At 43.9% G+C, this 26,883-nt stretch overlaps 1 protein-coding gene across 2 annotated transcripts in view; it reads left to right on the top strand.

Annotated features, from left to right (window-relative positions):
* The window catches only part of LOC140699222 (zinc finger protein 532-like), a 44,720-nt gene extending 28,119 nt beyond the window's left edge, over window positions 1–16,601 (top strand). The window contains exons 3-11 of one of the 2 annotated variants that reach the window (XR_012077235.1): window positions 23–131; window positions 265–359; window positions 2,476–2,560; window positions 3,776–3,852; window positions 6,421–6,599; window positions 6,929–7,044; window positions 9,587–9,792; window positions 10,656–10,744; window positions 12,989–13,082. Coding sequence is in view for 1 of the 2 variants with exons in the window: in XM_072970942.1 (XP_072827043.1) it covers window positions 9,733–9,792; window positions 10,656–10,744; window positions 14,057–14,447 (540 nt within the window). In the remaining variant the exon portion in view is untranslated. Of the gene's footprint in view, window positions 1–22; window positions 132–264; window positions 360–2,475; window positions 2,561–3,775; window positions 3,853–6,420; window positions 6,600–6,928; window positions 7,045–9,586; window positions 9,793–10,655; window positions 10,745–12,988; window positions 13,083–14,056 lie in introns of those variants that run through there. The other variant, XM_072970942.1, reaches the window with a different exon arrangement.
* The last annotated feature ends 10,282 nt before the right edge of the window (window positions 16,602–26,883 follow it).

Consider the following 26,883-nt stretch of genomic DNA (forward strand, 5'->3'; position numbering starts at 1 on the left):
TGTACCATTTCTACATTCACAGAACATAAAGCCATCAGGAGACAGGCTGGGACATGGGACCTTTTACCCAAGTGCACATGTTGATTTTGTGGCAGAAAAGCCCAGTGACACCATGTCTGCTATGGGGCCAGGTACTGTCTGTCCTCTGTCTAGGATGTGTATTTCTGTATTTCAGTTATTCTGTATGATTTTTTTTAAAATGAGGTAATTTATAAGGCACCACACTAGGGTGGAAACAGTTAACCTTTTTTCTTATTTCTCTAGTTTCCTACAAAATCTCTATGTAATGCCAGACTTTGGAACCATCCAGACTCAGAAGAACTACCTGGGCCGCTGGTAGTAAACCTCAGAGTGCCGCAGTAAGTGAAATATCCTTTATAGTTTCATGTTTGTGTAACGAATTATAAATTAATTAATCAGTTGCTATCTTCATTCATAATTTGAAAGTCTCTGGCTTTTCTAATAGTTTATTTGTGACTTCCTCACTGAAATTTAGTGGCTTAATTTTATTTATTAGAAAATTAAAGACTGTGGACAGAATAACAGAAATCCTGGAATTACTAGGTTATAAATGAAAGCCTCAAAAAATATTAGACTGCTTTACTCCTGACCCACACTTTATGGAAATGCAGTATTGTGTATTTCATGTTTGTATTAAGAGCTATATTATAAATTATATTAATCTTTAAGTTGCATTCTGTGATTAGATCTCTTCTAAATCAAATTAATACTAAGATTTTTGTTGATTAGATTTTTTTACATTTCTAAATACGTAATTTATATTCAGTTTCAAATAGGTCAGGAAGACTTAATGTAAAGTTTCTTTCAAAGGAAAGACACTTTCGGAAGAAAGTCAGGTCTTTTCAGCTTTGCTTAATTAAAGCATTTCTTTTGTTAGACTAAAGCTTCTTTACTGCAGCAGGAACCAGGTTGCCCTTTATTGGGATTGTGGCTATGTGTGTTTTTTTTAAAGAAATACAATAAAAATGAAAAATAGAAATGAAAGGAAAATAAAGGAAAAGAAAAAGTAGGCTGGTTTATAAATATGGCTCTGAGTGCTCTGTGCTCCCTGTAGTGGTGGTCCTAAATCATTTTTTGTGTATAATGCTGTCATGGTGACCGCATGATGGGTATCCAAGCTGCTAACGCTGCAGTGTAAAGTTTAAAAGTGGTGAATCTGAAACCCTAAAAGTAACAAAGGATTTTTATTCAGAATAGATAAGAAAATATAGAGAACAATATGAAAAAGATAAACTTTGCTGGAAAATAAGGAAGGAATATTTGACAGGGGGGCTCACAGTAGAAGAAATACAGTTAACTGATAAATACATAAAAACAGGCTCATTTTCAAAACAGAAAAATACCAAGCATAGCAGTAAGATACCAGTTTTTACCATTAGGCAAAAATTTAGACACACCCACACCCTCTTCATGCAATTGTGCTTATTACAACTTTTGTGGTAAATTAATTCAATGTATTGATCTATAGTTGAAATACATGTACCCTTTGGTTTATCCACCTCACCCTTGAGCCTCTATATGGTAGAAATAACAGTACTGGTATGTATTTTATTGAACTAGCAAATGATCGATTCCTGGAAATAATGGATTTTCTCTGAAATAAGCCAGTGGTTAAAAAAAAAAATTTCCACTGGAATTTGACACATTGTAAATCAATAAAAAATGTTTAAAAAAATTTCTTCAGTTTAAGACTTTTCTGATACCAATTTAAATAAGTTTAGGTTAACAGAAAAAGGCATTTAGTGTGTTATAAAACTACTATGGGGTTTTAGCTTAGTGGTAGAGCACATGCTTAGCATGCATGAGGCACAATCCTCAGTACCTCTATTGTAAAAGAAATTAAAAGTAAACAAACAAACAAACCTAATTACACAGTCCCCCAAAATACTATGGGCTGGTTGCATGCAGTATTTTTTTTTTAAATCTCTACAGTTGTTGCTTCAGAGTTCTTGTTGTGCATCAATATTCATTAATGGTGCTTCTCATTTTCAGACTGGACATTTGGCTATGGACACGTTACTGTCTCCTACTTCTAAATGAGCAGGAGACTTGTTAAAGAAGAACTCTGGCTCTTGGGTGGTCTAGGTCATAAAGTAAAGCTATGATATATATACATAAAACATTTTAATATATTATTTAAAGCCTGAAGAAAATTCACATACTTCAAAGAATAATTGCAGCAGTTTGAAAAGATCTGTTCTCTTTAGTAGCATCTTGAAAATCTTTTAAAGATAAAGCCATTAACACTTTGATATGGGGGAGTTATGGAGATTAAAAAAATTAATGACAATCTCATATTTTAACACTGCACAGAATAAAACTTAGAATAAGTAGTATTCAGAGAAGTTCTAGCATATTCATAGCATGTGTACAGATGGCTTTTATATGTTAGTTAAGGGGATAAGTATCGAGGTGATGAGACATGCTAATGTATATTCATTTCTTTTCTCCTAGTGAAAGATGTGTGGATCATTTAAGAGATGAAGATGAACAGAAACTAGTGGCCTCATGGGGAGCAGAGAGATGTTTATGAGTTTAGGTAAGTGTAAGTATGAACAAATAATGGGAGAAATTATTTAATCTTAGATATGACTCTGTGTGTGAGACTGTCACAGTTTTATATTAAACATCCCTAGAGTTTTACGTTTACTAATCCAAGTTGAAATCGTAACGCATTCTTGAGCAACCAAAGTTAAAGAACATGTTAAATGAGCGGTGTAGTTTTTTTAAGTTTGTTGCGCCATATGAAATCATGCGTGTTGTTTGTTCATATTGCCAAGTGTTACAGTTCTTTCCTTAATGTGGAATTCTGCTTAAATATATTAACTTGTTTGTAGAAAATAATAGTTAAATGCAGTCAAGTTTTTGTTATTTTTTTAATTAATATGAATTTTCTTGATGTAACTACTTAGTCACATTGTTATAATCACAGTTTATAACATTTGGCTTTGAAGAGTACTTCTGAACTGTATGCCATAAGTATATTTGTTTTTTGAATTTTCTGGATGACGTAACTAAGTTCAGAGTAGACTAGAATTTATGCTGCCAGTGAATTTCAAGACACATAGACTGTGTGTTGGCCAGATTGGATTATCGGGATTTTTTTGAAACACCTGTGGGAAAATGATCTATTATGAATGAAAAGTTTCTGGCATAGATGAAATGGAAATTATTTCTTGGCTCTTCTAGGGTGCTTCAAGTACAGTTGATAAATATAATTTTTAAAAATCCTAGATGAATCCACTTTAAGAACTTTAAATATTAGCTTGTTTATTAAGTTAGTGATTGTTCTTTTCTGAATAGATAAACAAGATTATACTGTATAGCACAGGGAAATATACACAAAATGTTATGATAACTCACAGAGAAAAAAATGTGACAATAAGTGTGTATATGTCCATGTATGACTGAAAAATTGTGCTGAACACTGGAATTTGACACAACATTGTAAAATGACTATAAATCAATAAAAAGTGTTAAAGAATAAAAAAAAGCTTGGTAATTCATTACTGGGAATGTATGGTACAGAATATATTAATTATGAATAAGCAACTATAACAGTGATGTTTTAATTTTGTAGTAAAGCAATAGCTCTATTATTTTCAATTTAGAACACGGGGGTTGCTATTCCCTTAGATGACAAAGGCTGACAATCCTTCTTCATCTTTATGTCTTTTAGAGCACTGCGTGTTGTGTGTGAATTAATGAATGAATGTAATGTATTGCCATGAAATTTCAAAAAATTTCCTTTTAGGTAACAGTGCATAATCCAGAGAATCAAAGCTACTTGATAGCGTACAGAGATTCCCAACTCATTGTTTCATCAGCTAAGTAAGTTTTTCTGAAATGTCATGCTTTCTTTGTTTTTTCCTTTCAAACTGATGTGCAGTGCTGTGTTTTTTAGTGTACAGCATTGTGATTCAGTTACAGATAGATAGATATCAGTAGATAGATTCTTTTTCATTATACGTTATTACAAGCTAGTGAATGTAGTTCCCTGTGCTCTACAGTAGGACCTTGTTGTTTATTGATTTTGTTTCTAGTAGTTTGTGTCTGCTAATCCCAGACTCCTAATCTATGACTCCCACTTCCCCTTCCCCTTCGGTAACTACATGTTACCAAAGATAAAAGTGTCTATGTCTGTTAGTTGCTGTGAGTAATTACTGTTTTGTAACTCGGCTCATGACATCTTTTTAGGTTCCCCTTATGAGTGGTATCATTGTATTTGTCTTTCTCCTGGTTTACTTCCCTTAATATGATCCTCTCTAGGTCCACCCATGTTGCTGCAGATAGCATTATTTCATCCTCCTCAGTGCATGTAAAGTTTCCAAGGCTGTCTCCAGCCCTGGTTCTAGCTCATTAAAGCAGCTCTTTCCTAATATCTCTAGCCCAGTTCTTGATATCGCTGCCTTGGTTCTCTGGTCTCTAGCCTGTCCAGTATAATCCCAGTACCACAGGGGGTTAACCTTCCACAGATCTCTATTTTGTAACAAGAATCCCAAACTCCAAATCTGTGTGATTCCTTATTTCTTTGGATGGATGTCCAACATCCTTGGTATAGTATCAAATACCCACTTCAGCCTGACTCATTTATCTGTTTGTAACCTCTTATTTTAAAGAATTTCAAACAGATAAAAGCAGACAGTAGCATCATAACCCCTGTTGTACACCTCATTCAGCTTGAATAACCAGCAGTCATGGCCAGTCCTGTTTCCATGTATAACCCTATCCATTCCCCCTTTTATATTATTTTGAAGCAAATTACAGACTTCTAATCATTTAATCCATAAGTACTTGAGTGTATAATCTCTAAAAGAGGACTCTTAAAATATAATCACGGTACCATTCTCATAACTTATAAATTATTAATTGCTTAATATTATCATATGTGCAGTCATTATTCAAATTTCCAATAGTCTCAGATTTCTAGGAGTCTCTAGTTTCTAATAGATTTGCTTTTAATCTGTAGGTTTCTTTGTCATCTCTGTTTGTCTTATATTTATTAATTATATCACACTTAGGTAGCCTTAAGGCATATTCTGGTTGTTCTGTAACCAAGTTTACCCTCCCTTACCAAAGTATATTCTTGCAAGTTAAAATCTGTTTCTTAGTTTGAAAATGTCTTTTGTGTACTTCATGACCCCTGACACGTGCCTTCTAAAAGGAGGCAGTTAGGAACCTTTGTGATTAGGACCTTTGTGTCAGATGTCTTAGAAGAGGCAGTAGAGGTCAGAATTGGATGTTTGTGAAAGACCACTCATCTGGCTTTTCCAAATTTTCAGCAGAACCCTGATTAAAGCAGGGACAGCATATTGAACAATTAAATATTCTCCTGCTGTTCCCATCTCACCTCCCAGCAGCTTTATTAGCTCAGTGCTCCTTAAAGCCTGTGAGTTAACAGTAACAGCATGGCAATTCTGGTGAACATCCCCAAACTTCTAAAGAATAAATTATTTCATGTCAGACACAGGAACCACTTCTTAACCAGAGCGTACGTTTTAAGGAGCAGCTGGAGAGCAGTCAGATGTAGTACAGTTTTCTTTAAGGGTTTTGTGTGGTTTTTAATACATGAAGACTCAGCTGACAGAGTCAGCTTACTTCGTCTCTCATAGACTTTGAAGTCAATGGACATGGTGATTTACAGAGTTTTCAGAAATACTAGACCCACTTAAAGATTATATTTCCTTGTTATTTGGGGTAGCATCTTGAGAACCCTTGGCTATAGATGTTACCCTTGTATGACTGCCAGGAAACATGTCAGTTAAACGACCTCATGTTAAAAAATATGATGTGGGGGGTTGGGTATAGCTCAGCATAGAGCACACACTTAGCGTGCACAAGGTCCTGGGTTCAATCCCCAGTACCTCCATAAAAAAACTTGGTTTGTTCTGATGTTTATGAAGTATTTAATATTTATCTATACAAGGTTATTATGCAATATTAATATAAATAATATTCTTTACCTAAGCTAAGAGCTTATATTTGAAATGAAAAAACACCTAATTGAAATTCAGAAGTGCCCAGTGTTAGCTTTTAAATGTTTAACTTGTTTGGGGAATGGGTTGTGGTAGGTTGTTACGCTGGAGAGTTCTGTAAAATGGGGGACAGCTGTGGGCAGTAAAGTTATAAACATCTGCATTGAATTTATAATTTTAACTTTGCTCAGAAAAAACTTCAGTATCAAGTTTTCCCAAAATAAAAGCAAAATCTTAGCACCTAGTGTGACTACCCAGACATGTTGGTACACAATTAAATAGGTAGTACATTTGAAGTTCTTTAATAGAAAAAGATGAATTTGGCAGCATTTATGACAAATTTAAAACAGTAAGGTCCAAGTAGGTAGACATTCTTAATATAACTATGTTTAACATAATAGTCTATAATTTGTTTTCTCTTAAGAACGTTACATCATTGTACAGAATTAACTAAGCAGTATACCCGTGCTGAGAACAGTATTTGCTCACCCGACAGCCAGCCTCTGCCTCCCCGGAATATCACCAATCACGTGGGCAGAGCAGTAGAAGACAGCATGAGGGCTGTCACTGGGGTGCTGCTGCTCAGTTTAACTAATGATAATGGTAGGTCGTATTTTCTACATGTATTCTCACTGAAAGATTGTATTACATGTAAAAATATTACTCCCCTTGTTTCTTCTTTTCTCAATGTCGTCATTTTAAAATTGCTGTCATATAATTCACTTATTCATGTATAGATTTAACTGCTTTTAGCAGTTGATACTTTAAAAACCAGCCTGGTAGCCTGGCTCAGAAATATTATTGTCAACAGTGTATCTCAATAAAGGAATAGCTATACATTTTTAATTTTTAATATTTGTGTTAATACACATTCGTTGTTAGTGTCATAAAAATGGTAACAGCCTTTATCCTCTTCCCATTCCCTGTTTCAGAATCGGGCAGCAGCACAGCAGGAGGGCAGGGTGGCGTGACGGGCACAGCGGTGAGCTGTGTGCTTCAGGTTCCACGGCACCTACCTCAGGGGCAGAGGTTTGATATTTGAGGGCTGGTGAGTTCAAGTAACTATTTCAGAAATGAGTACTTGATCTGTTAAGATGACCAAAACTTCATCTTAGTTTTGGATTTAAGAATCAGTTGCTCATTATATTGTGAGTTTCAATCAATTCCTTATGAATATAACTTCTTAGAGCGCACAAGAGAGCCAGACACAAGAGGGCCATGTGTGAAAATAAAGGGTATAAGAACTAAAAGTGGTGAAATCATTCTTTGGGAAGACCATTATTTATAATTATAAATTGGTTATCGACCATTCTGAAAATGATAGCACACTGATTAGTTTTCTGGCTGTCAACAAAAGTTGTATATTCACTTGTTTTAATTCTCACCTGTGGTAACAGGCATATTTTACCTTTTGTAGGGTTTAGGTCTACTGGTCAATCTAGTTGAGTATAATGCTTGGAATTGGCACTGTCTTGTCAACATGGAAACATCATGTTCTTTTGATTCTTCCTTCTGTAGTGGAGAGGGGGATGGTAGTTCAAGGGTGGCTGGACAAGTCCCTGCAGTTCAGGCTTTAGTGCAGTAAGCAACAACTTAAAAACAAACTAACACCTTCGGTTTTTACATCTGTCCATTTTCTTCATCTGTTGTTACCTTCTCTCACTCCTACCTTCCCTCCTGTCCTCTTCCTCTTCCTCTCTCACCGGGTCAGTGAGGCACACTCAGTTAGACTGTGTACGCTTACTTATCATTTACTTACTCTGCTGACTGTTTTCAACTACTGTAATCACTCCTTAGGCATTGTTAGCAAAAAACAGAAACAAGGCCTCTTTGTTTATGAATCAAATGTAGATTATTAACAACAAATCAAGTTTTAGCTTTATCCCATCTGGTTCAAGTCCTCCAGCATCACTTACTGGTCTGATCTGTGCCCAGGATGTGTGTACCTAAATACCGGGGCATACCATTCAAAGTATGTATGTCTTTGGAGTAATTTCCTGGCTTAGGAATTGTGTCAGAGTATGTATATTTAAAATTGATGTTCCCAGCTTGCCCCACCCCAATCACATACTCCCTCGTCAGCTGATTTATACTCCCCTGTAAAACTGTATGTGAGTTTTTGCTTCTTGGCAGTGCTGGCTGCTACTGGTTTTCACTTTTGCCAGTTTAATACTTTCTGCCAGTTCCTAGCTACCTTGGTCATTTCCTTAAGTGACAGTTTGCACATGTTGAGAAGTGATCATGAACCTTTTCTTTATTACTATTTTTTCCAAAGCCTTTGCTAACCCATTAATCCTTTTGGCCTTTCTGAAACTAGAAATGCTTGATCTGTGTCTTCAGGTATTAACCTGCAACAGCTTCACGTTTTCTTGAGTCATAACTAGGAGCCTATCATTCCTTTTCAAACATTTGGATCTCAGGACTTCTTTATTCTGTATACTTTTATGTGATATAAAGTATACATTATAATAATTATTGGGCATACCAAGTAACTTTTGTTTGTGTGTGCTTTATCTATTGATAAATTAGAAGTCAAAACAAAAAACTGTAAAATTCAGGAACTCATTCTATTAGCCATTGGTGTATAAACATAATCACATGGCATGTAGATTCTGGAAAACCCCCACCATGTAGTTGTGAGAGAATGAAAGGAGTCAGTTGACCTTTTAATATACTTACGAATGCTGTTTTGAGCTCACAGATTCCTGAAAGGATTTGGGGGACCCCTAGGGAATCTGGAACCAATTTTAAGAAATACTGCTTCATATAAAGCTGAAATTTTATTTTCTTGAGGATATTAAATTTTATATACCATGCTTGTATATATTTAGCAAAGTTTTGAGATCTCCTTGGCATGTGGTTTTCAGGTAGCTGTAGCTGTCATTAGTAACTCAGGGTTTTCCCCAGTCATATCAGTGAGTATATGAAATGCTTTCTGTACGTTCGGCACTGCAGCAGCACATGGAAATAAAGTGAGTGAAGGCAGGAGGTTTTGGGGTTCCCTTTTACAGTTTTTGGTGTGTCCTTCCATTGACAATTGTACTTCCATTGTTAAGTATTCTAGTTGAGGTCCAGTTCTAGGTCTTTATCTGAGAACTAGCTTTTTACTTTTACTGGTTCTTGTTTATCTCTTAATCCCTTTAAATTCATTTTAAAGGAGCCACATTAGTTTCCCCCAATATTATGTTTTAGTCAGTGTACTTTCTTCCTTCCAGTTAATTTATCCAGGCTGCTAGGATTTCAAAATTGTTTAATTCTTGGAACTTTTCATTTGTATTTTTTCCTCCAGTTTCCTCTCAGTATAATCCAAATTAAGAAAAAGTGTTGAGATTCTCAGTCTTATAAACAGAATGCCTGCATCGCTAGTAGGTGCACTTAATTTGCTTGATTGAATTTCAACAGCATTTATTCTTTTGCTTTGGCCTTCAGTTGGATGAGGAGCAAGGGCATTTACTGATATCTACACTTGTTTACCAGACAAATGCTTCTTAGGGTTGGTGATGTTTAAAAGCAAATTGAGACTTAGCTTTGGATATATTCATGCTGGTTGGTGATCTCTCTCAGTGGTCTTCAAAAATCATCTTTCTCAGCTATTCCTTGAGCGAGAGAGAGCAGCCCAGTTGGCAGAAAGTAAAACAGACGAGTTGATCAAAGATGCTCCCACCACTCAGCATCGTAAGAGTGGAGAGGCAAGAAACAAGTGGAGAAACACAGTGGGCGTCAACTGAGAAGACGGATGGTACAGAAGAGAAACAGTAGGAGGAGGAAGATGATGAAGAACTTGACCTCAATAAAGGTATGTTTATTTTGATGTATTCAAATGAAATATGTGTTGTTTTTCCTCCGAAACATGTTTAATTCATATGTTGTTATAATCTTGCTGTTTTTATGGCCTCTCTAGTTCAGTGCAGACAAGCTTTGATATTTCAGTGCTTGTGGGAGTTCTTCACAGGCTTCCTAGCAGTGGGGAAGGTATTTGTCCAGTGCAGGCAAGGTCTGCTTTCCTTTCCTGGTTCTCTGTTTACTTATCTGTAAAGAAAAGCACCTGAATAATAGGACCCCTAAAGGTTTTTATAGTTCTGAAACTTGGGGATTCTTTTATTGGCCTCACTTTGTAAACTGAGAGCTATTGTCATAAATTACAGTAATAGTTCTCAAAGACTTTTGCCCATATTTTTAATTGGGTTGTCATTTTTTGGTTGAGTTGTAGAATTCTATACATTCAAGAGACTTGACTCTGATCAAGTACCTGATTTGCAGATAAATTCTGTGAGTTGCCTTCACTCTTTTGATGGTGTCTTTTGAAACACAGAAGCTTTAAGTTTGATGAAGTTCAACTTACCTATTTTTTATTTTGTCACTTGTGGTTTTGTTGTTGTGCCTAAGAAACCATTTCCTAACCCAGGGTCACAAAGATTTAGTCCTGTGTTTTCTCCTAAGGGATTTATGGTTGGGCTCTTATATTAAGGTCCTCTTCCATTTGTGTTATTTTTTGTTGGTGTGTGTGGATATTCCATTTTCCTAGCACCATTTATTGATGTTTAGCAGTTTTGAAGGAAAGATGACTAACAGAGGTGTTGGTTTCTTGGATGATTTTGTGTGTGTGTGTGTGTGTGTGTGTGTGTTTTAATGTACAGTTTTCGGTTTAAATATTTTCAGCTCTTCAACATGCTGGGAAACACATGGAGGATTGCATCGTGGCCTCATACACAGCACTACTTCTTCAGTGTCTCTGCCAAGAGAGTCCAGTAAGTAATAGTTCAGTGCTGTTTTATGTGTCTTAAAAAGATTCCATTGTGACAGCTTCATATCATTACCTAATTAATTATGACTTTTTCTTGCCCCCTCACATTTGGTGAAGTTTAGAAGGTGCATTTCAAAGTAAGAATATATTGGGTTTAATGAGGAAACCCCCAGGTTAATGGAGGAATGGATTCACTGGGGCCTTGGTTGACGTCAGAGCGAGCTTCAGCTACAACCTGTGCCCAGCTGGCTTCAGATGCAAAAGTCCAGCCTCAGTGAGAGCATCAAAGATTCAGTTTCTGTCTTTACAGTATGCTGTCCCCTGCATGTCATCGTGTCTTTTGCTAGCTGTCTTCACGGCCCTGTGCAGACTCTAGCTACGTGTCTTGTCTACTTAACTAATGTCCAGTGGAAGAAGGTGGTCTCTTCCGGTATATTTATTTGTAAGAGCAATGGTTTCTTTCCCCTAGGACCCCTGCACACCCACTGCAAAAAGTAGCCTTCCCCTCACCTTGGCCAACATTGGCTCACTTGCTTTTCTTTGATCTACCCACTGGCCAGGAAAATGGGATTACTACGTGAGATTTAGATCCTCATGATTTAACTATGAGAAGTATGTGAGTGTCTAGACATTTGGGCTGAATCAGCACAGAGGTGGACAGGTCCTGGCTATTGGGATGGTCTCCTTTAAAAAGGGGAACATATGGGTATTTTTTTAACAGAAAGGCCCAGTAGAAGAGCCAGATTTTTAAATAAAAGAGAGGGTTTTTCCCCCTTAGCTGCCATGGGCATTCAGGTTGCAAGAAGGAGTGGAGGGAGGTCTATTGTATAGTGGGGTGGTTAGTTTTTCTTCTCTGAGGCTAGAGGACTAGAAGTGAAGACCGTGATCTGAAGGGCATCTATCAACCCTCTCACATTTCTTCACTTTTGCCATCGACTTTTCTGCATTGCCTTGGTTTCCCCCTGTATCCATTTGTCTTTAGTCCTGTGTATTTTTCTGAATCCTCCTTGTCCATCTCTTCCATATTTACATTGTAGTCCAGTATATTGTACACTGTAGTCAAATGCACACTTGCCCACTTTGTTGTGGCCCTTAGTGGCACCAGCACTTTCAGGATCCAAGCCAGAGTTTTTATTATGGCTTTGGAGGCCCTGCAAGATCTTTATTCCCCTTCCAGTATATATAATCTTTTCAGCTCAGCCCTTTTTCTTATTTCCTTAAAATCCAGAGATTTTTAAGGGAAAATGAGAAACACATACCAAGCAAAGGGAAAGAAGATGCTCCTTCAGTAGCACCCCGTCCAAAAAAAAAAAAAAAAAAAACCTAATGGGCATGCTATTTAAATTAAATATTTTTAGGTATTTGTTTGGCACATACCCAAATTTCAGTCATGGTCTTTCTTTTTTTTCATTTCAGTCATTTTATTCTAAAAGGAAAAATTTTTTTTGACATTTTAAAATGGGATTGTTTAATTTTTTTTGATACTGTGTTGTATGAATTCTTTGTATATTTTGAGTGATAGTCATTTTACAATGTTGTGTCAAATTCTAGTGTAGAGCACAATTTTTCAGTTACACACAAACATATATATATTCATTGTCACATTTTTTCCCACTATGAGCTACCACAAGATCTTGTATTATTTCCCTGTGCTGTACAGTATAATCTTGTTTATCTATTCTGCATTTTAAAATCCCAGTGTGTCCCTTTCCACCCCCCACCCCCTTGGCAACCACAAGTTTGTATTCTATGTCTATGAATCTGTTTCTGTTTTGTTTTGCTGTTTTGTTGTTTTTTTAGATTCCTCATATGAGTGATCTCATATGGTATTTTTCTGTCTCTTTCTGGCTTACTTCACCTAGAATGACATTCTCCAGGAACATCCATGTTGCTGCAGATGACATTATGTTGTCAGTTTTTATGGCTGAATAGTATTCCACTGTATAAATTTACCACATCTTCTTTACCATCATCTGTTGATGGACCTTTAGGCTGTTTCCATGTCTTGGCTATTGTAATTAGATCTTTTCTGAAATTGTATTCATATCATTATCTTGCTTATTTATAATTCCAAAAATACTTTGACAGGAATAAGGAAGAGGGGGAGAGGGAACTGGTTGCATGTTTCCTAAGAGGGGTGACATGTAGTCTTTCCTCTCCTGCCCCATCAACAAAAATCAAGTCAGAAACTTCCCTGTTCCTCCTCCTTTTGTGGCAACATATTTTCTTTTGTGTTTTTTTATTATAGGTGAGCCTCCTTAGAAGAACTTTTCCATTTATTTTTTAAGAAGTTTTAAGTCATTTTTAAAATTTGAAATAGAACACGTTTTAGACAGGCCATGTATTTTCCTTGTAACAGATAATTTTGTATGTAGTCTGGCTGCTTCTTGCTAATTAATGTAGGGTAACATCTTAAGCTTAAGCAAAACTGGAATCTCTACATCTTACAACTGTGTTGTTAAGAGAGAAATGGAAACAAATTCTATAAATCTTAGTGTTTATGAACCTCTTAAAGTCAGAAGAATGGATGATGGATGACTACATGTCACCCCTCTTAGGAAACATGCAACCAGTTCCCTCTCCCCCTCTTCCTTATTCCTGTCAAAGTATTTTTGGAATTATAAATAAGCAAGATAATGATATGAATACAATTTCAGAAAAGATCTAATTACAAAAGCCAAGACATGGAAACAGCCTAAAGGTCCATCAACAGACGACTGGGTAAAGAAGATGTGGTAAATTGAAGGAAAACTCTGAAAGGGTACTTGAAAACAGGGCCCATGAGGGGAAGCTGAGCTCTGAGAAGAATGACAGCTCCCTTGGTGGTGTGGCACCATCAGGGACCAAGCCATCCTCCAGGCTTTCCTCCTGTATAGCTGTGATCGCAGCCCTCAGTGCTAAAAAGGCCACTTCCATCTCCTCTAAAGAACCAGTGACCAACTCCTGGGAGTCCTCTGTTACCAAAAGAAGTAAATGACAGCCCTAGAGCCACTGAAAAGTCTCCTGAGTCCCGGAGTCTCATCCAGGGGATGAAAACAGCATCCCTCAAGCAGCCGGGTGTTCCCCAGAGCGTCTCCAGTGAGAACGCTAGCGAGGGGCACCCTCCTCTCCTGCAGGGTCGATGCCAGCAATCCCCAAAGTCCACATCGAAACCATCAAGACGTCCTCTGGGGAAATCAAGGGGATGGTGATGAGGGTGTTGCCCGAAGTCAATCTTGATGCTGGAAAAAAGCCTTCAGAGCAGACGGGGCCCATGGTGGTGTCCGTGATGTTGCTTCTGTCATCTCCAGCCTCAGCCACTGTCCTTTCCTTCCAGCCTCAGGGCACCTGTGCAGTCAGTGGTCATCACCAACGCTGTTGCCCCTGCCGAGCTGACGCCCAAACAGGTCACGATCAAGCCTGTGGTGACCGCCTTCCTCCTGGTGTCAGCTGTGAAGACGGCCGACTCGCAGGTTGTTAATGTGAAGCTCACCAGCAACACGACGGTGATAGAGACGGTCATACCTGCTGCCTCCATTCAGGACACCAACAGCACCATCATTAATGCCACCAGTGCCACCCAGCAGCAAACTGCCGTGGTGCTGGCCTCCAGCCTGGCCAACGCCAAACTCGTGCCAAAGACTGTGCACCTTGCCAACTTCTGCCTCAGGGCGCCCAGGCCACCTCTGAGCTCTGCCAAGTGCTCACCACATCTCAGCAGCAAATAAAGCAGGCAGTAATCGATGCGGTGGCCTCACAGCCACCCAAAACGGTGTCACAGGTCCTGGCAGTGTCCTCCCTGCAGAGTTCTGTGGTGGAAGCTTTCAACAAGGTGCTGCGCAGTGTCAGCCCAGTCCCAGTTTACATCCCCAGCCTCAGTCCTCCTGCCAACACGGGCATCACATTATGAACCCGTGGGTACAAGTCCTTGCAGTGTGGGGACTCCTTTGCCCTGAAAAGACCCTGACCCAACGCTAGGACAGATGCAGCGTGTGCATTGAAGTGATGTGCACTGTAGTAGGAACCTCATTATTGACAAGTGCAGCCTCCTGTCCCATGCCTGTGGGCACAAGAAGGGAGTGGTGATGCAGGGCTCCCACTTGATTCTGAAGCCGGTCCCAGCAGATCAAATGCTCATTTCTCCATCAAGCAGTATCCTGCTTCATCTTCCACTCTCCTGAGCTCCATGGGAGCCGGCACCCACACTGTAACATAAATTCAGTCTGACGTAACTGAGATGGTCACATCAGCCCCTTTGAGCACACCCATCCTTCCAGCTGTGCCCCTGGATGAAGACCCATCCAAGCTCTGTAGGCCTAGTCTGAAAAGTTTGCAGTGTAAAGAAGTTTTCCAGGATGAGACATCGCTGGCTGCCCACGTCCAGCAGGCTGCAGATGTGAGTGGACAAAAGACTTGCACTGTCTGTCAGATGCAGCTTCCTGACCAGTGCAGCTACGCCTCCCACAAGAGAATCCATCAGCACAAATCTCCCTGCACGTGCCCCGAGTGCAGGGCCATCTGCAGGTCGGTGCACTTCCACACCCACGTCACCAGAACTGTCTACGCTACAAGCGAGGGTTGGTTTTCAATGTTTGCATTGCAATGTTGTCTACTCTGTCACGGCTGCACTGAAGTCTCACATTCAAGGTTCTCACTGTGAAGTCTTCTACAAGTGTCCTATCTGTCCAGTGGCATTTAAGTCCTCCCCAAGTACACATTCCCATGCCTACACGCAGCACCCCAGCATCAGGATCAGAGAGCCAAAAATAATATATAAGTGTTCCATGTGTGACACTGTATTCATCCTGCAAACCCTGCTGTATCGCCACTGTGACCAACACATTGAAAACCAGGTGTCTGTTTTCAAGTGTCCAGACTGTTCTCTTTTATATGCACAGAAGCAACTCATGATGGACCATATCACGTCTATGCATGGAACACCGAAAAGCATGGAAGGGCCTCCAAACTTGGGTATAGACTTGCCTTTGACATTAAGCCTGGAACTCAAAATTCAGCAAATCAAAACACAGACACCAGATCCATGAGTGGGAAAGAGAAATTGGGAAAGGAATCCCCATCACCTATGAAGAAATCAGTGAAAACAAAAAAAGTGTCCAGTCCTGGGTGAACGTGTTGCAGGTGTGACCACCTGTGAGGAAGGAGCATGGGAAGCAAATGAAGAATCACCCCTGTTGCCAGTGTGAAAAATCTTTCAGCTCATCCCTCACACAACCGGATCAAACACAAAGGCATCAAGGAAAGTTTACACCTGCTCACACTGCCCAGACTCCAGGCGGACCTTTGTGAAAGAGCTGATGCTGGAGAAACACATCCAATTCATGCATGTTATTAAGGATCTTGACATGAAAGAAAAGTTAGAAGCCACCAATGAGGAGGAAATGGAAATAGAAGATGCCAAGCTTCCTAGCCCCAAGCGGAAGTTAGAAGAACCTGTTCTAGAGTTCAGACTGCCTAGAGGAGCCATCACCCGACCCCTGAAGAAGCTGAAGACAAACACCCATTGCAATAGTCATGCACAGCTGCGTTTCTACATGTGATTCTTGATTTGTTAATTTAGTCCCAGCAAGGAACTTTAGGACCATACGATCTAATTTTATGATATTGGATCCCTGAGGGAATCAAAGGTGTCCTCTGAGACTTAAGGGACAATCAAGGGGGGCGAAATGAGAACAGAAGCAAGAGCAGAAGGTGAGATGTGACCTGGGAGACCCCTGGGATCAGGTGGGTTCTGGCTGAGGGGCACTCTGGGAAGGTCTTCAGGTGTAAAGGGCTTGGCGGGTGAGGAAGATGCCTATGTATGATGACCTCCTGTCGGGACAGCTCCAAGAGAGTCCCCATTTCAAATACATTTGCAGACCTGTCCTGTCTTCCCTCCCAAGTGTATTCATTCAGCAGTGCGAGCGTGTCTTCTTGGCTAAGCACTGGACTAGAGACCTGTAATATACTGGAAACCAAGGCATAGACTCTGCTCCCAGGTGGCTGACCATTGGTTAGAACACAATACAATACAGGGAAAGCTGTTGTAGGCAGAGGATCAGGTAATTAGAATCATAACCTGTCCCTCTCCCATGGTTGCTAGCATCCCTGTTATTGATTCTGCCCCAGAGGCTCCTTCAGGAAACACAGGGCTTCAGCAGAGCTCCCCAGGGGAAAACAGACTCTGCTGTGAGGATACGAGACAGCGTGGACCCACCTGGGCTGTGCTGAGCAGATCTTCCCTGGTGATTGACTCCCACTGAGACCTACTGCCCTCCTTCAGTTGTCTCCTAGGGATCCAGGGACAACCCCACTGTCCTGTGAGCAGAGCCCTTGCACTCAATGATCCACATCACACACACAAGACAACATAATTTAAAATATCTCTACAACATCACACTGGTTGTCGAAGTGTTTTATTGAAAGCAGTATATACAGACGGCTGGAGGAGAGAGGAAGGGACAGAGGTGGTCACAGATGGGGGCTGGACACAGAATGAGGCATGTCTACGTATCCCAAGGGACAGCTTCCCCTCGGTGGCTCACCTTCTACTTGTGAATTGGAGTAGATTTACATTAGATCCCGAACGAGATGGAAGAAGAAAAGCAAATCTCTATAGCTTAAAGAAAGCCTCAGTTTCTAAAACATCTTCTGAGGAAGGCTCAATTGGACAGGACCACTTCAGAACGCAGCAGCGTGTTTCTCAGAGGCAGTGACACACCTTCCTCTGGTGGCCGTATGAGGAATGGCATGGGAGCTGCTGGCTCCATGGATGGCAAACAGGCAACATTCACACACACACAACATCCATCTTGCTGTTAGGAGAAAGCCAATTCCATGAGATCAAAATTTTGGCTGTGCCTTCTAGTGAAAGTCCTCGTCTTGATCATGACATGACCAGGCACTTCCCAAGGGCAGGGCCTCAGGGAGGGTTGATGGAGCCCCTGAGCTGGGCCCTGGGTCCACAGCAGAGAACAGAGAGGACGTCGCTGCCTCACAGGACCTGCAGGGAGAGAGGGGGAACGTGCTGGGGTCACTTGTCCACATCCCCACCCTGTGTGTCTGGTGCAGAGAAGTGAGTCTATCCAAACAAAGACACGCATAGCCCTTTGCTGTTCACATTAACAATCAAATGTCAACGCAGGTTTGAAATGTATCACGCAGCATCTTTGTCTCATTTCATCTAAGATGCTGTCCAACTTGAAAAAACGAGATAACGCTCTGTTACCGGCCACTTTGTCAGTTACCAGGTGTAATGGCCGTCTCCACTGCAAATGTTAGAAAACATGACTTTCAAAGCTGCGTCATGGTCCTTCTGATCCCTTGTCCTTAAAGGACCTGCTTCTATTGCTCCTGCTGCCAGCTTCCTCCACAAGCATGTCTTCTTCATCTCTGAAAGTGGAGCCCAATCCTGTCCTCCCCAGGCAGCTTCTAAATCTAGGATCCCTCCTTGAACTTCCCGAGCACAAGCCCTGTCCATTTTCCTACAATGGCAGGCACTTCCCGGCATGTCTTCTCTCCTGTGGATTCAGAGCTTCTCCCAGACCAGGAAGCTCCTCAGTCAGTTCTCAGTCTGCTCTCTGCTCAGCACTTGACAGACAGCAAATACTCAATCAAGATTTGGACATCACTAATCTAAAGTAGTTATGCACTGTTTCAGATGTCATCCTAAAATTAGAATTAAATCCCAGAAAAGAATCTGGATGTCTTGAAGCAAAAGGGCTGGTTTGTTGTTTGCAAGGTCTGCAAACCATGAACACACAGTTTTTACCTGTATTGGACAGTATGAACCCCGGGGGTTGATGGGTTGAAGAGTTTCTCAAAGCCAAACCCCAGAACGTATAGGTGGGCGACTTGCAAGGGGCTTGGATGGCCCGTGCAGCCTGACTACAGATCCTCGCAGCTGAACTGCACATTTCCCATGACTGGCTGACACTGGAGCATCTCCTTAGAGGCTTGACCAGGTGGGGCCCTTAGCAGAATTGGCAGTCTGACAGGTTTTGTTTGTTGTTTTCTAAGAACTTGGGAGTGTGTTACTTAACCCCAGGTCCATCATGAGCTACACAGCATCTCAAGCTTCCAAAACCTCCAAGTGGACAAAGGCTGTCTGGGCTTCTGTACTGAAGGCGTTTTGTCGAGGTGAATTTGGTTTTGCCTTCACACTTGGGTGTGATCACTTCAGACCAAGTCCTACAAACTGACAGTGAGCCTGTGCTCCTAAGCATCAAGGCCGAGCCTCAGCCCGGGCGGCCTTTCCCCTGGGTCCTCTGATCTCTCCTTTGCTCCCAGTTGAATCAGGGGCTCCTGTTTTTCCCCCTCCAGGAAGAGCTTAGACTCTCCTCCCTGTGAGGCCCTGTTGTGTGCATGGGGGCATCCATCTTCAGGCAGAGAAGAGAGAGGTCGCTGAGCGTGGCCTCATTCAGTCCCCTCCAATCACAGGATCCCCAGACGTTACTCTGATGGACATCATCAGCCTCCCCACCCTCTGTTTCTGGTTTTGGGGGAATGGCAGAGGTCCTTCCCCTGCAGAAGCTGAATGCAAGGATGCCAGTCCTGGGGACTGGACATGGGCTGGGCAGTGGGTCACTCCTGGGGGAGCCTGAGGGGTGGGAGGGCCTGTGAGCACCTCCTGGGGTGCCTGGCCTGAGGCTCAGACTCCCTGCAGCTTCTCCGGCACCTGATACATTTTGGGAAGACTCTTTCAGCTCATCTGAGCTCAAGTGGGTGCCGCTGTTGCAAATCAAAATTCCCCTGCATGGAGCATATCCAGGAGCGTGCCTTAACGTGGTGTCCTGCCTTATTTTTAATTTTTAAATGTGTAAAATTTAAATGAAAAAATAGTGATGATCATTCTCTTCATCCATTACTCAGCCAGACACAATAAGTCCCAAGTAATGTGTTATCACCTCTGAGAAGAATCAGGAATTGTAAATTCACAGACACCTCGGGAGCAGTGGGTGTCCCGGCACTGAAGGGGAGGGCAGGCAGCAGAGCCTGACTGGTACTTACAGCACGTCCCTCTGCTCTGGCTCCGGCGCTGTCGCAGGCAGGAGAGTTGGAGCTGCTCTCCATCCAGAGGGGTTTCCCCAGTGGGCTCTGGAGCTGGTGCTGTGGCTCCAAGAAGGGAAACTCTTATCAATAGGACTGCTTTCCCATGTGTCTCCCAAAGCCAGGGGAGCCCTCACTGCTACTCAATCAACTCTCAGTCCCTGAGTCCACCCCCAGGGAGTCTTCCCAGCCTCTGCTCTGTGGGGTCCAGTGCCTTCCCCTCCCCACCCACCAGATCCCCCACCCTGCATCCTCCTCACCATCACTCTCTGCCTCTGGGAGCTCCAGTTGCTCCAGCTGTGCCAGGAGGAGGTGGGCCTGCTGCTCCAGGTCTGAGCCAGGCATTCTCAGCTCTATGTAAGCGACAGTGGTGTTAAGGCAGGGAAATTCTGGAGGCTGGTGGAAATTGTCTGGGTACTGGAGCAGCCAGGTGCCCAGGACGGAGGCATGGCCCTGGGGGTAGTCAGGGGGACACCAGAGTGAGAGGCTTGGCCGTTCCCACCATGTTGGGTTCCCAGGGTAGCCCTGCAGGACCTGGGCCTCTTTGCTTTTGGCTCCTGCCCAACCAGAGGTCAGCTCTGTTCCATGTCCCATCTCGGCTGGCAGTCTGGGCAGAGGCGGGCTTGGACACAGAGGAGGGGCTGCTATAAACCTTCTGAAGGGACAGCCCTTGCTCAATGGTGTGACCATGTCTCCACCTCTTCAGGGACGCCTGTCACACTTCTCTGTCCCTCTCCTTGCCCCTCCCCACTGCATGGCACCTCTGTGAGGACAGGCAGGCTGTGCGCTCTGGGCACTGCCGTCTCAGGAACACGGGAGCTGCTCTGTGAGTGTCTGAGCCAGGAGGGGGCAGACAGGCTGTGTCTGCCACCCAGGCTGCCCACTGGCCTCCTCACACCTCACACTCCAGCTCCTGCACCTGCTGGCCGCATAATCCTCCAGGGACCCTGCCTGGGTCTCCTTCTGCCCCTGCCACTCAGCATCATCAGGATGGGCTCAGCTGTGCCCTGAGGCTCACTGGATCTCCTGAGCACCAACTGAGTGCCCACCATTGAGGCTCCACTAGATGGTGGGCAGGATGCTCTCCACCCCTTGTGTTCTGTGTGTCACAAAGGGCGTGTGGGCAGGGATGGGATGGAGAGGGGACGGTTGTGGGTTTTCTTAGGGCTTGACTCTGTCCTCTGACCTCCCAGATGCCCCTCACAGTCCCATCCACAGCTCTCTGGGTCTCGTCTCCTCTTTGCCAGGGGAAGCCCTAGGACTTCTGCTCTCAAGCCAGAATCACAGGGCATGTGCGATCCAGGATTCTGCCCACCTCTGCCCAACCAGAGAGCCCACAGCTTCACACAGTATTTGGGGAAGGAGTCCCTTCCCCTTCAATCCAGGAGACTCACTGTTACAGCTGGTGCAGGAGTCCCCCGTCCTCTTCAGTAAAAGGGAGGCTGCATCTGTATCTAGAGGACAGCAGGAAGGCGTCACATGGAGTGTCCTGAGCACACTAGCTGGATGTGGTATCTAGTGTGATAGTGTGAGTCCCGGGAGAATGGAAGCCCTGGAGGGCACGGCTGTTGTCTGCTTGATGCATTAAATGATGGTTGTTCCTAGAAAAGCCCCTGTCCCTCGGGGCCCTTCCTATGTATTTGAGGAATGACTGAGCCCACCCAGCCCCACAGCACACATCTGAGTGGGCCTGGGACCCCACTTGTCCCTCCCAGGGATCCCTGCTCTCGCTCTCCCAGGACAGGGACAGCTAATGGCATCACAGATCCCCTTTGAAATGGGAAAACACTTCCACCCAAGGCCAAAGTCCCAGTGACACAGGAGGCAGAGGCTTCCTCATGGGCAGGAGGACAATGACAAATTCACACAACCACAGCCCCGCCAGCTGCCGTTTCTGTGAGCCAGGGCCCCAGAAAGCATTTTCGATGGTCTCCCTCTGTTCCTCCCCACCTAGGGCCTGATCGTCTCTTGACCCCAGTGTGCAGGGGGGCAAACTGAGGCTTAGGGAGGCAGAGGAACAATGCCTCATGGCACTGCTAGTAAGTGGGCCGAGTCTCCAATGTCCCATGAGGACAGAGTGCTCACCTTTGGAACAGATGGTCCAGCACCTGCTGGGTGGTGGCAAAAGTTCAATAATTGCCCAGAAATGTGTTCACATAGGAGGGGTGGCCGCCCAGAACGGCAGACACCAGGTTGGCCACCAGCTTCTCCAGCCTGTGTTGCTGGAGGCTCCACACCCTGTAGGTCTCACCCCTGCTCCCTGATGGTCCATCTTCCCCCTGGGGTGGAAAGAGGAGAGACATGAGTCAGAGGCAGCACCGGGGACCCCCAAGGGTTGGGGCTGGAGACCAGACTGAATCCTCAAACCTCAAGGTCTTGTGCCAGAGGTGGAAGAGGGGATCCCTGAGCAGATTCAAGGTTCTTGGCATCACCAGTAGAAGGGGCGGATGGCGATGATTAAATGCATTAGTGTCTCATATCATTGTGTCAGCACAGCGGTGACAGCACCTTCCTGCATCCCTGTGACTGCTGTCACATATCCCATTCTAGAGATGAGAACACAGAGGCTGATCCCTGGGTGGGAGGGACGAGGTTTGTCAGGCCAACGTGGACACGTGGGGATGGAGGAGAAACAGGACAATGTGTAGAAAAATGCAGAAACACTGTTGACTTAACATGAACTGAAGTTCTGTCCAAGTCTCTTTCTGAGATTTGGACTCATATGTGGTCATTCACTTTGCATCTGGCTGAGGCAGGGCCTGGGCTGTGAGGGCGGGTGGGGGAGACGAGGAATCAGATTCCTTGGCCAGCAGTTCTCTAAGAGGGAGCCCAGGGGAGGAGCAGGGCAGCTCTGGGATCCAGGCTTCCTGGACGTTGAGTCTCCTCACTCACACTCACCCTCCGCCCGTCCTGGGCTCTGCTGGTGTCGTGGGGCACCTGCCCCTCCTGCAGGGATATGGAGTGGGGGACTCCATGGACCAGGCCCTGTCCCATCTCTTGTGTGGAGTCCTGCAAACACAGTGCCCAGCGGCCAAGCAGAAACCTCAGAGCCCTGTCTGGTTATCTTAGTGGTTCTCCGACCCATAAGACATCTCCAGTCCTGACACATATACACCACTGTCTGCACAGACCTCCTCCAGGGACAAAGCTGACAAAGTGGGGGCCTTGGATTCCCATTGGCAGAAGATGCCCCTCAGGATTCCTCTTTCCCCCTTATCAGCCCTGTCCTTGTGTGCGGCCGTGACAGGACTGCCAGATTACCACGTGTTCAACAACCCATTCCTGGCCAGAGGGGACACCTCCCCTCAAGTCCCCCTTCCCCGACATGGAGATGAGAAGTGGGCCTGCCCAGGGAGGGCCCCCAATGGAGGCTGGTCCCACACTGGCCTTCTCCAGGCCACCCTGCGTTACCTTAGGTGACCTCAAAACAGTCCAGAGGCATCTGGGTTGAGGGTTCCACAGACGCCTACAGCCACTGAACAATCTCTCAGTCCAGGGTTTCCTGGCGGAGAAGCTCCGGGAGACGGGGAAACAAGAAGAGGACATGTTTCTTCAACTGTCTCCAGTCAAGTGAGCTCGCGCAGGGGCCGTCACTAGAATGTGGGTGCCTGGTAACCAGGTTCCATTTCTGTTGGGGTCTGTTGTCAAGGAAGTGATGTCACTTCCTGGGGTCCACTTCCTTGACCCCCCTCCTCAGACAACACCTCCACACACAGCCCTCTGGGCTGCTGCCTGCTCACCCCCTTCTCCTCACAAACCCACCTCTTCCACAGTTACAGCAGCCGTGCCCTCTCCATGGCTCCCGGGGAGGCTCTGTGCACAGCTGTGAGGAGATCACATGTCTTCCAGACTCAGCTCTTCATTCTTACCTGTTCTCCATCCTGGATAAGTCCTGGTGTCTGTCCAGGCTTGTCTGTCTCCCCACCTGCACAGTGGGGGTGATTCTACACGGTACTTCTAGGGCTGTCCTCTGGTGTAAGTGGAATAAGGCCTAAACAATGGGGGAGTGGTGTCCCATGTAGGCGATGCCTCCCATGTTTTTCTTCCTCTGACTTCCTCCTCCATGTCTGTTCCTCTTCTGATCCCACCCCATCATCCTTATTCAATGTACAGTGGTACAGGGGGGTCTGTCTATTTGTGTGTGTGTGTGTGTGTGTGTCTGTCTGTCTAGGCCAGTGCTCACAGTCTGTGTGGCCAGTAGAAAACTGCCCCCACACAGGAGGGATGGGTAAGAGCGTCCTGAGGTCTGAGGGTTTCTAATTTCCAGAGCAAACTCGAGAGGGGCTGAGGCCCTGGCTAGAAGCTCAGAGCTCATGACTCAAGGCCATGCAGGTAGCAGGGCTGGAGCTGAGATCAAATACAGTCTGGTTCCACTGTCCACTCTCAGTACCACAGTGCTGGGGGCAGGGGGACTGTCCTCTTCACCAGTCACACAATCTGGCAGGCTGACCTTCTCTGGTGGACATGCAGTGGCCCAGGGACAGATGGGCACATGATGGGCCGCTGACTCCAGACAGACTTGACAATCTCATTTGCTGTTTCATTTATGTTTCTGTCTTTAAATGCCTCTCCCCAAGGCTGAGGCTGGCTGTCAGGTTTTATCCAGGCCCAGTTGCAGTAGAAACAGAGGCGAGGCCACCAGGAACAAGAGGATTTGTACTCAGCTGGAGTATCTCATCTTGCTTGTAACCCCCTGAGAAGCAGTTTCTCCCAGTGGCTTCATTATAAAGTGGTATCGGTTTTGCAATTTGTTTAGATTTCTTGTATTAGTTATATCATATAGTATTTATCTTTGTCAGACTTACTTCACTTAGTATGACTATCTCTAGATTTCTTAGACATGCACCCCAATGTTCACAGCAGCACTGTTCATAACAGTCAAGACACAGAAGCAACCTAAATGTCCATTGACAGATGAATGGATAAGGAAGGTATCATATATGCACACAGTGGAATATTACTTAGCCAGAAAAAAAGAATGAAATAATGTCATTTCCAGTAACATGGATGGACACGGCATTTATCATACTAAGTGAAGTAAGTCAGACAGAAAGACAAATATATCACTGGTATATGGAATCTAAAAAAATGATACACATAAACTTATTTATAAAACAGAAACAGACTCACAGACATAGAAAACAAACTACGGTTCCCAGGATGGAAAATGGTGGTGAGGAGGGTTAAATGAGGAGGGTGGGATTAGCAGGTGCACACGACTATACATAAACTAGATAAACGATATGGATGACTTAATAGTACAGGGAACTGTATCCAGTAACTATTAATAACCTATAATGGCAAGAATATGAAGCAGAATATATATATACATGTATAACTGAATCACCACGCTGTACAGCAGGAACGAAGGCAACAATGTGAATCGATGTTCTTCAATAGGCCGTGGGGACGGAGAGGGTGCAGCGATCCCAGAGGAAATAACAGCTGCCCAGCCCTGATGGGGGTGGGGGCTGAAGGATGATGAAGGGAGGGGACCTCCAGACAGAAGGACTCCCAGAGAGAATGAATCGGGAGCCAGGACCCCTTTCATGCTGGAATCCTATGATGGGATGGATGGCTCAGCTTATAAGGACCAGGCCGCCAGGTGACATGGAGAATGGACCAGAACAGGTGAGGAGCAGAGCTGGGTGCCTCCCTGGGAGGCTGGCACAAGAACAGACAGGAGGGAGGGAGGGTGAATGAGGCTGGGCCCAGGCCCTGAGATCGGGGAGAAGGGGAAGGATCAGAGGGGGCTGATGGAAGAGAGGTGACAGGATCTGGTGATCACTTAGCCCAGAAGTGGAGGAGACAATCCTCAGATTTCTGGCTGAGGAAACTGGGCGGAAGGTGCTGCCATTGCCCACACACAACACGGAGAATAGCGGGCTTGAGGGAAGGATGATGACTTTCCTTTTGGACATGATGCTAAAGGGTCTGTATGCCTCTGACTCTGAGTCCAGCTGCCTCGTGTCCCTGGGAACTTTCAGAAATGCAGTTTCTCAGGCCCTACCCCTGACGTCCTAAGTCAGGAACCCTGTGGGTGGGTGGGCCCAGCAATCTGGGTGTTGACAACCCTCAGGCCCTCCCAGGAAGGGTGAGCTGGTCAGTGTTTAACAACTCATTCCTGGGGAGAGGGGAGGAGTCCTGATTTTAGTATCTGCCAATTCAGTGGTGGCAATCATCCCACCATGGCTGATTTCTAGCCACTCATCAGACGTCGCTCCATGTGGAGTTGGGAAGAGATGCAGCAGTTGTCTTTGATGTCTGTCTCTTTGGCTCTAGGTAACGTTTTTTAGAGGTAAATGTTTTTCTTTGAATATTCCATTCATTCTATTTGTAGGGTTGAATAATTTGTGCTTCTAAGATTATATCACAAAATATTTGTCCATTCTCTTAATGACATTTGGGTTAGCTCAAGTGTGGGTTATTACAAAAAATATTTTTTAGTACTTATTCACCTCTTTTTTAAAATCTATTTTTATTTACTCTGTATGATGAATACCTGGGAGTAGCTATATTGGGTAGATATGTGCTAAATGCATCTTTGTTTATTCAGAGATTTCTAGAGGCATAATTTACAAGGCATAAATTCACTCATTTAAATGCAAAATTCTTTGGTTTTTGTGTTTGTAAATGTGCAGAGTTGTGTCTCCCTCATAATCCCATTTTAGAACAGTTCTATCACAGGAAAAAAGATTTTTCCATCCACTTTTCTTTATTGGCTTCATTTGACACAGTCAGTCTCGCTCGTTGAAATGCTTCCATGATATAGATTCCAGTTCAATACATTCTACCATTTTTATAATTGTTTTTGTGGTCGTTTTCTGTATTTTTATGAACTCATTGGCCTTTCATTCTGTGACTCCATTGATGGTTTCTACTTTCCTTCCAAACCCTTTAGCATTACTTTGACTCAGGAATTAGGTCTTGATCCAGTTTTCTTTCTCAGCCACTCATCTCCTTGCTGACCTCATCCAGACTTGTGGCGTCCATGACATCTAGACTGTCATGACTTGAAATTCATTTTTTCATTCCAAACCTTTCCATACATTCTAGATTTATGCCCACCCAGCTGTCTCCACGACATCTCCAGGTGGACATCTAACAAGCCAAAAACAT

This window comes from Vicugna pacos, chromosome 11 (assembly GCF_048564905.1).
Source record: "Vicugna pacos chromosome 11, VicPac4, whole genome shotgun sequence".
Lineage (NCBI taxonomy): Eukaryota > Metazoa > Chordata > Mammalia > Artiodactyla > Camelidae > Vicugna > Vicugna pacos.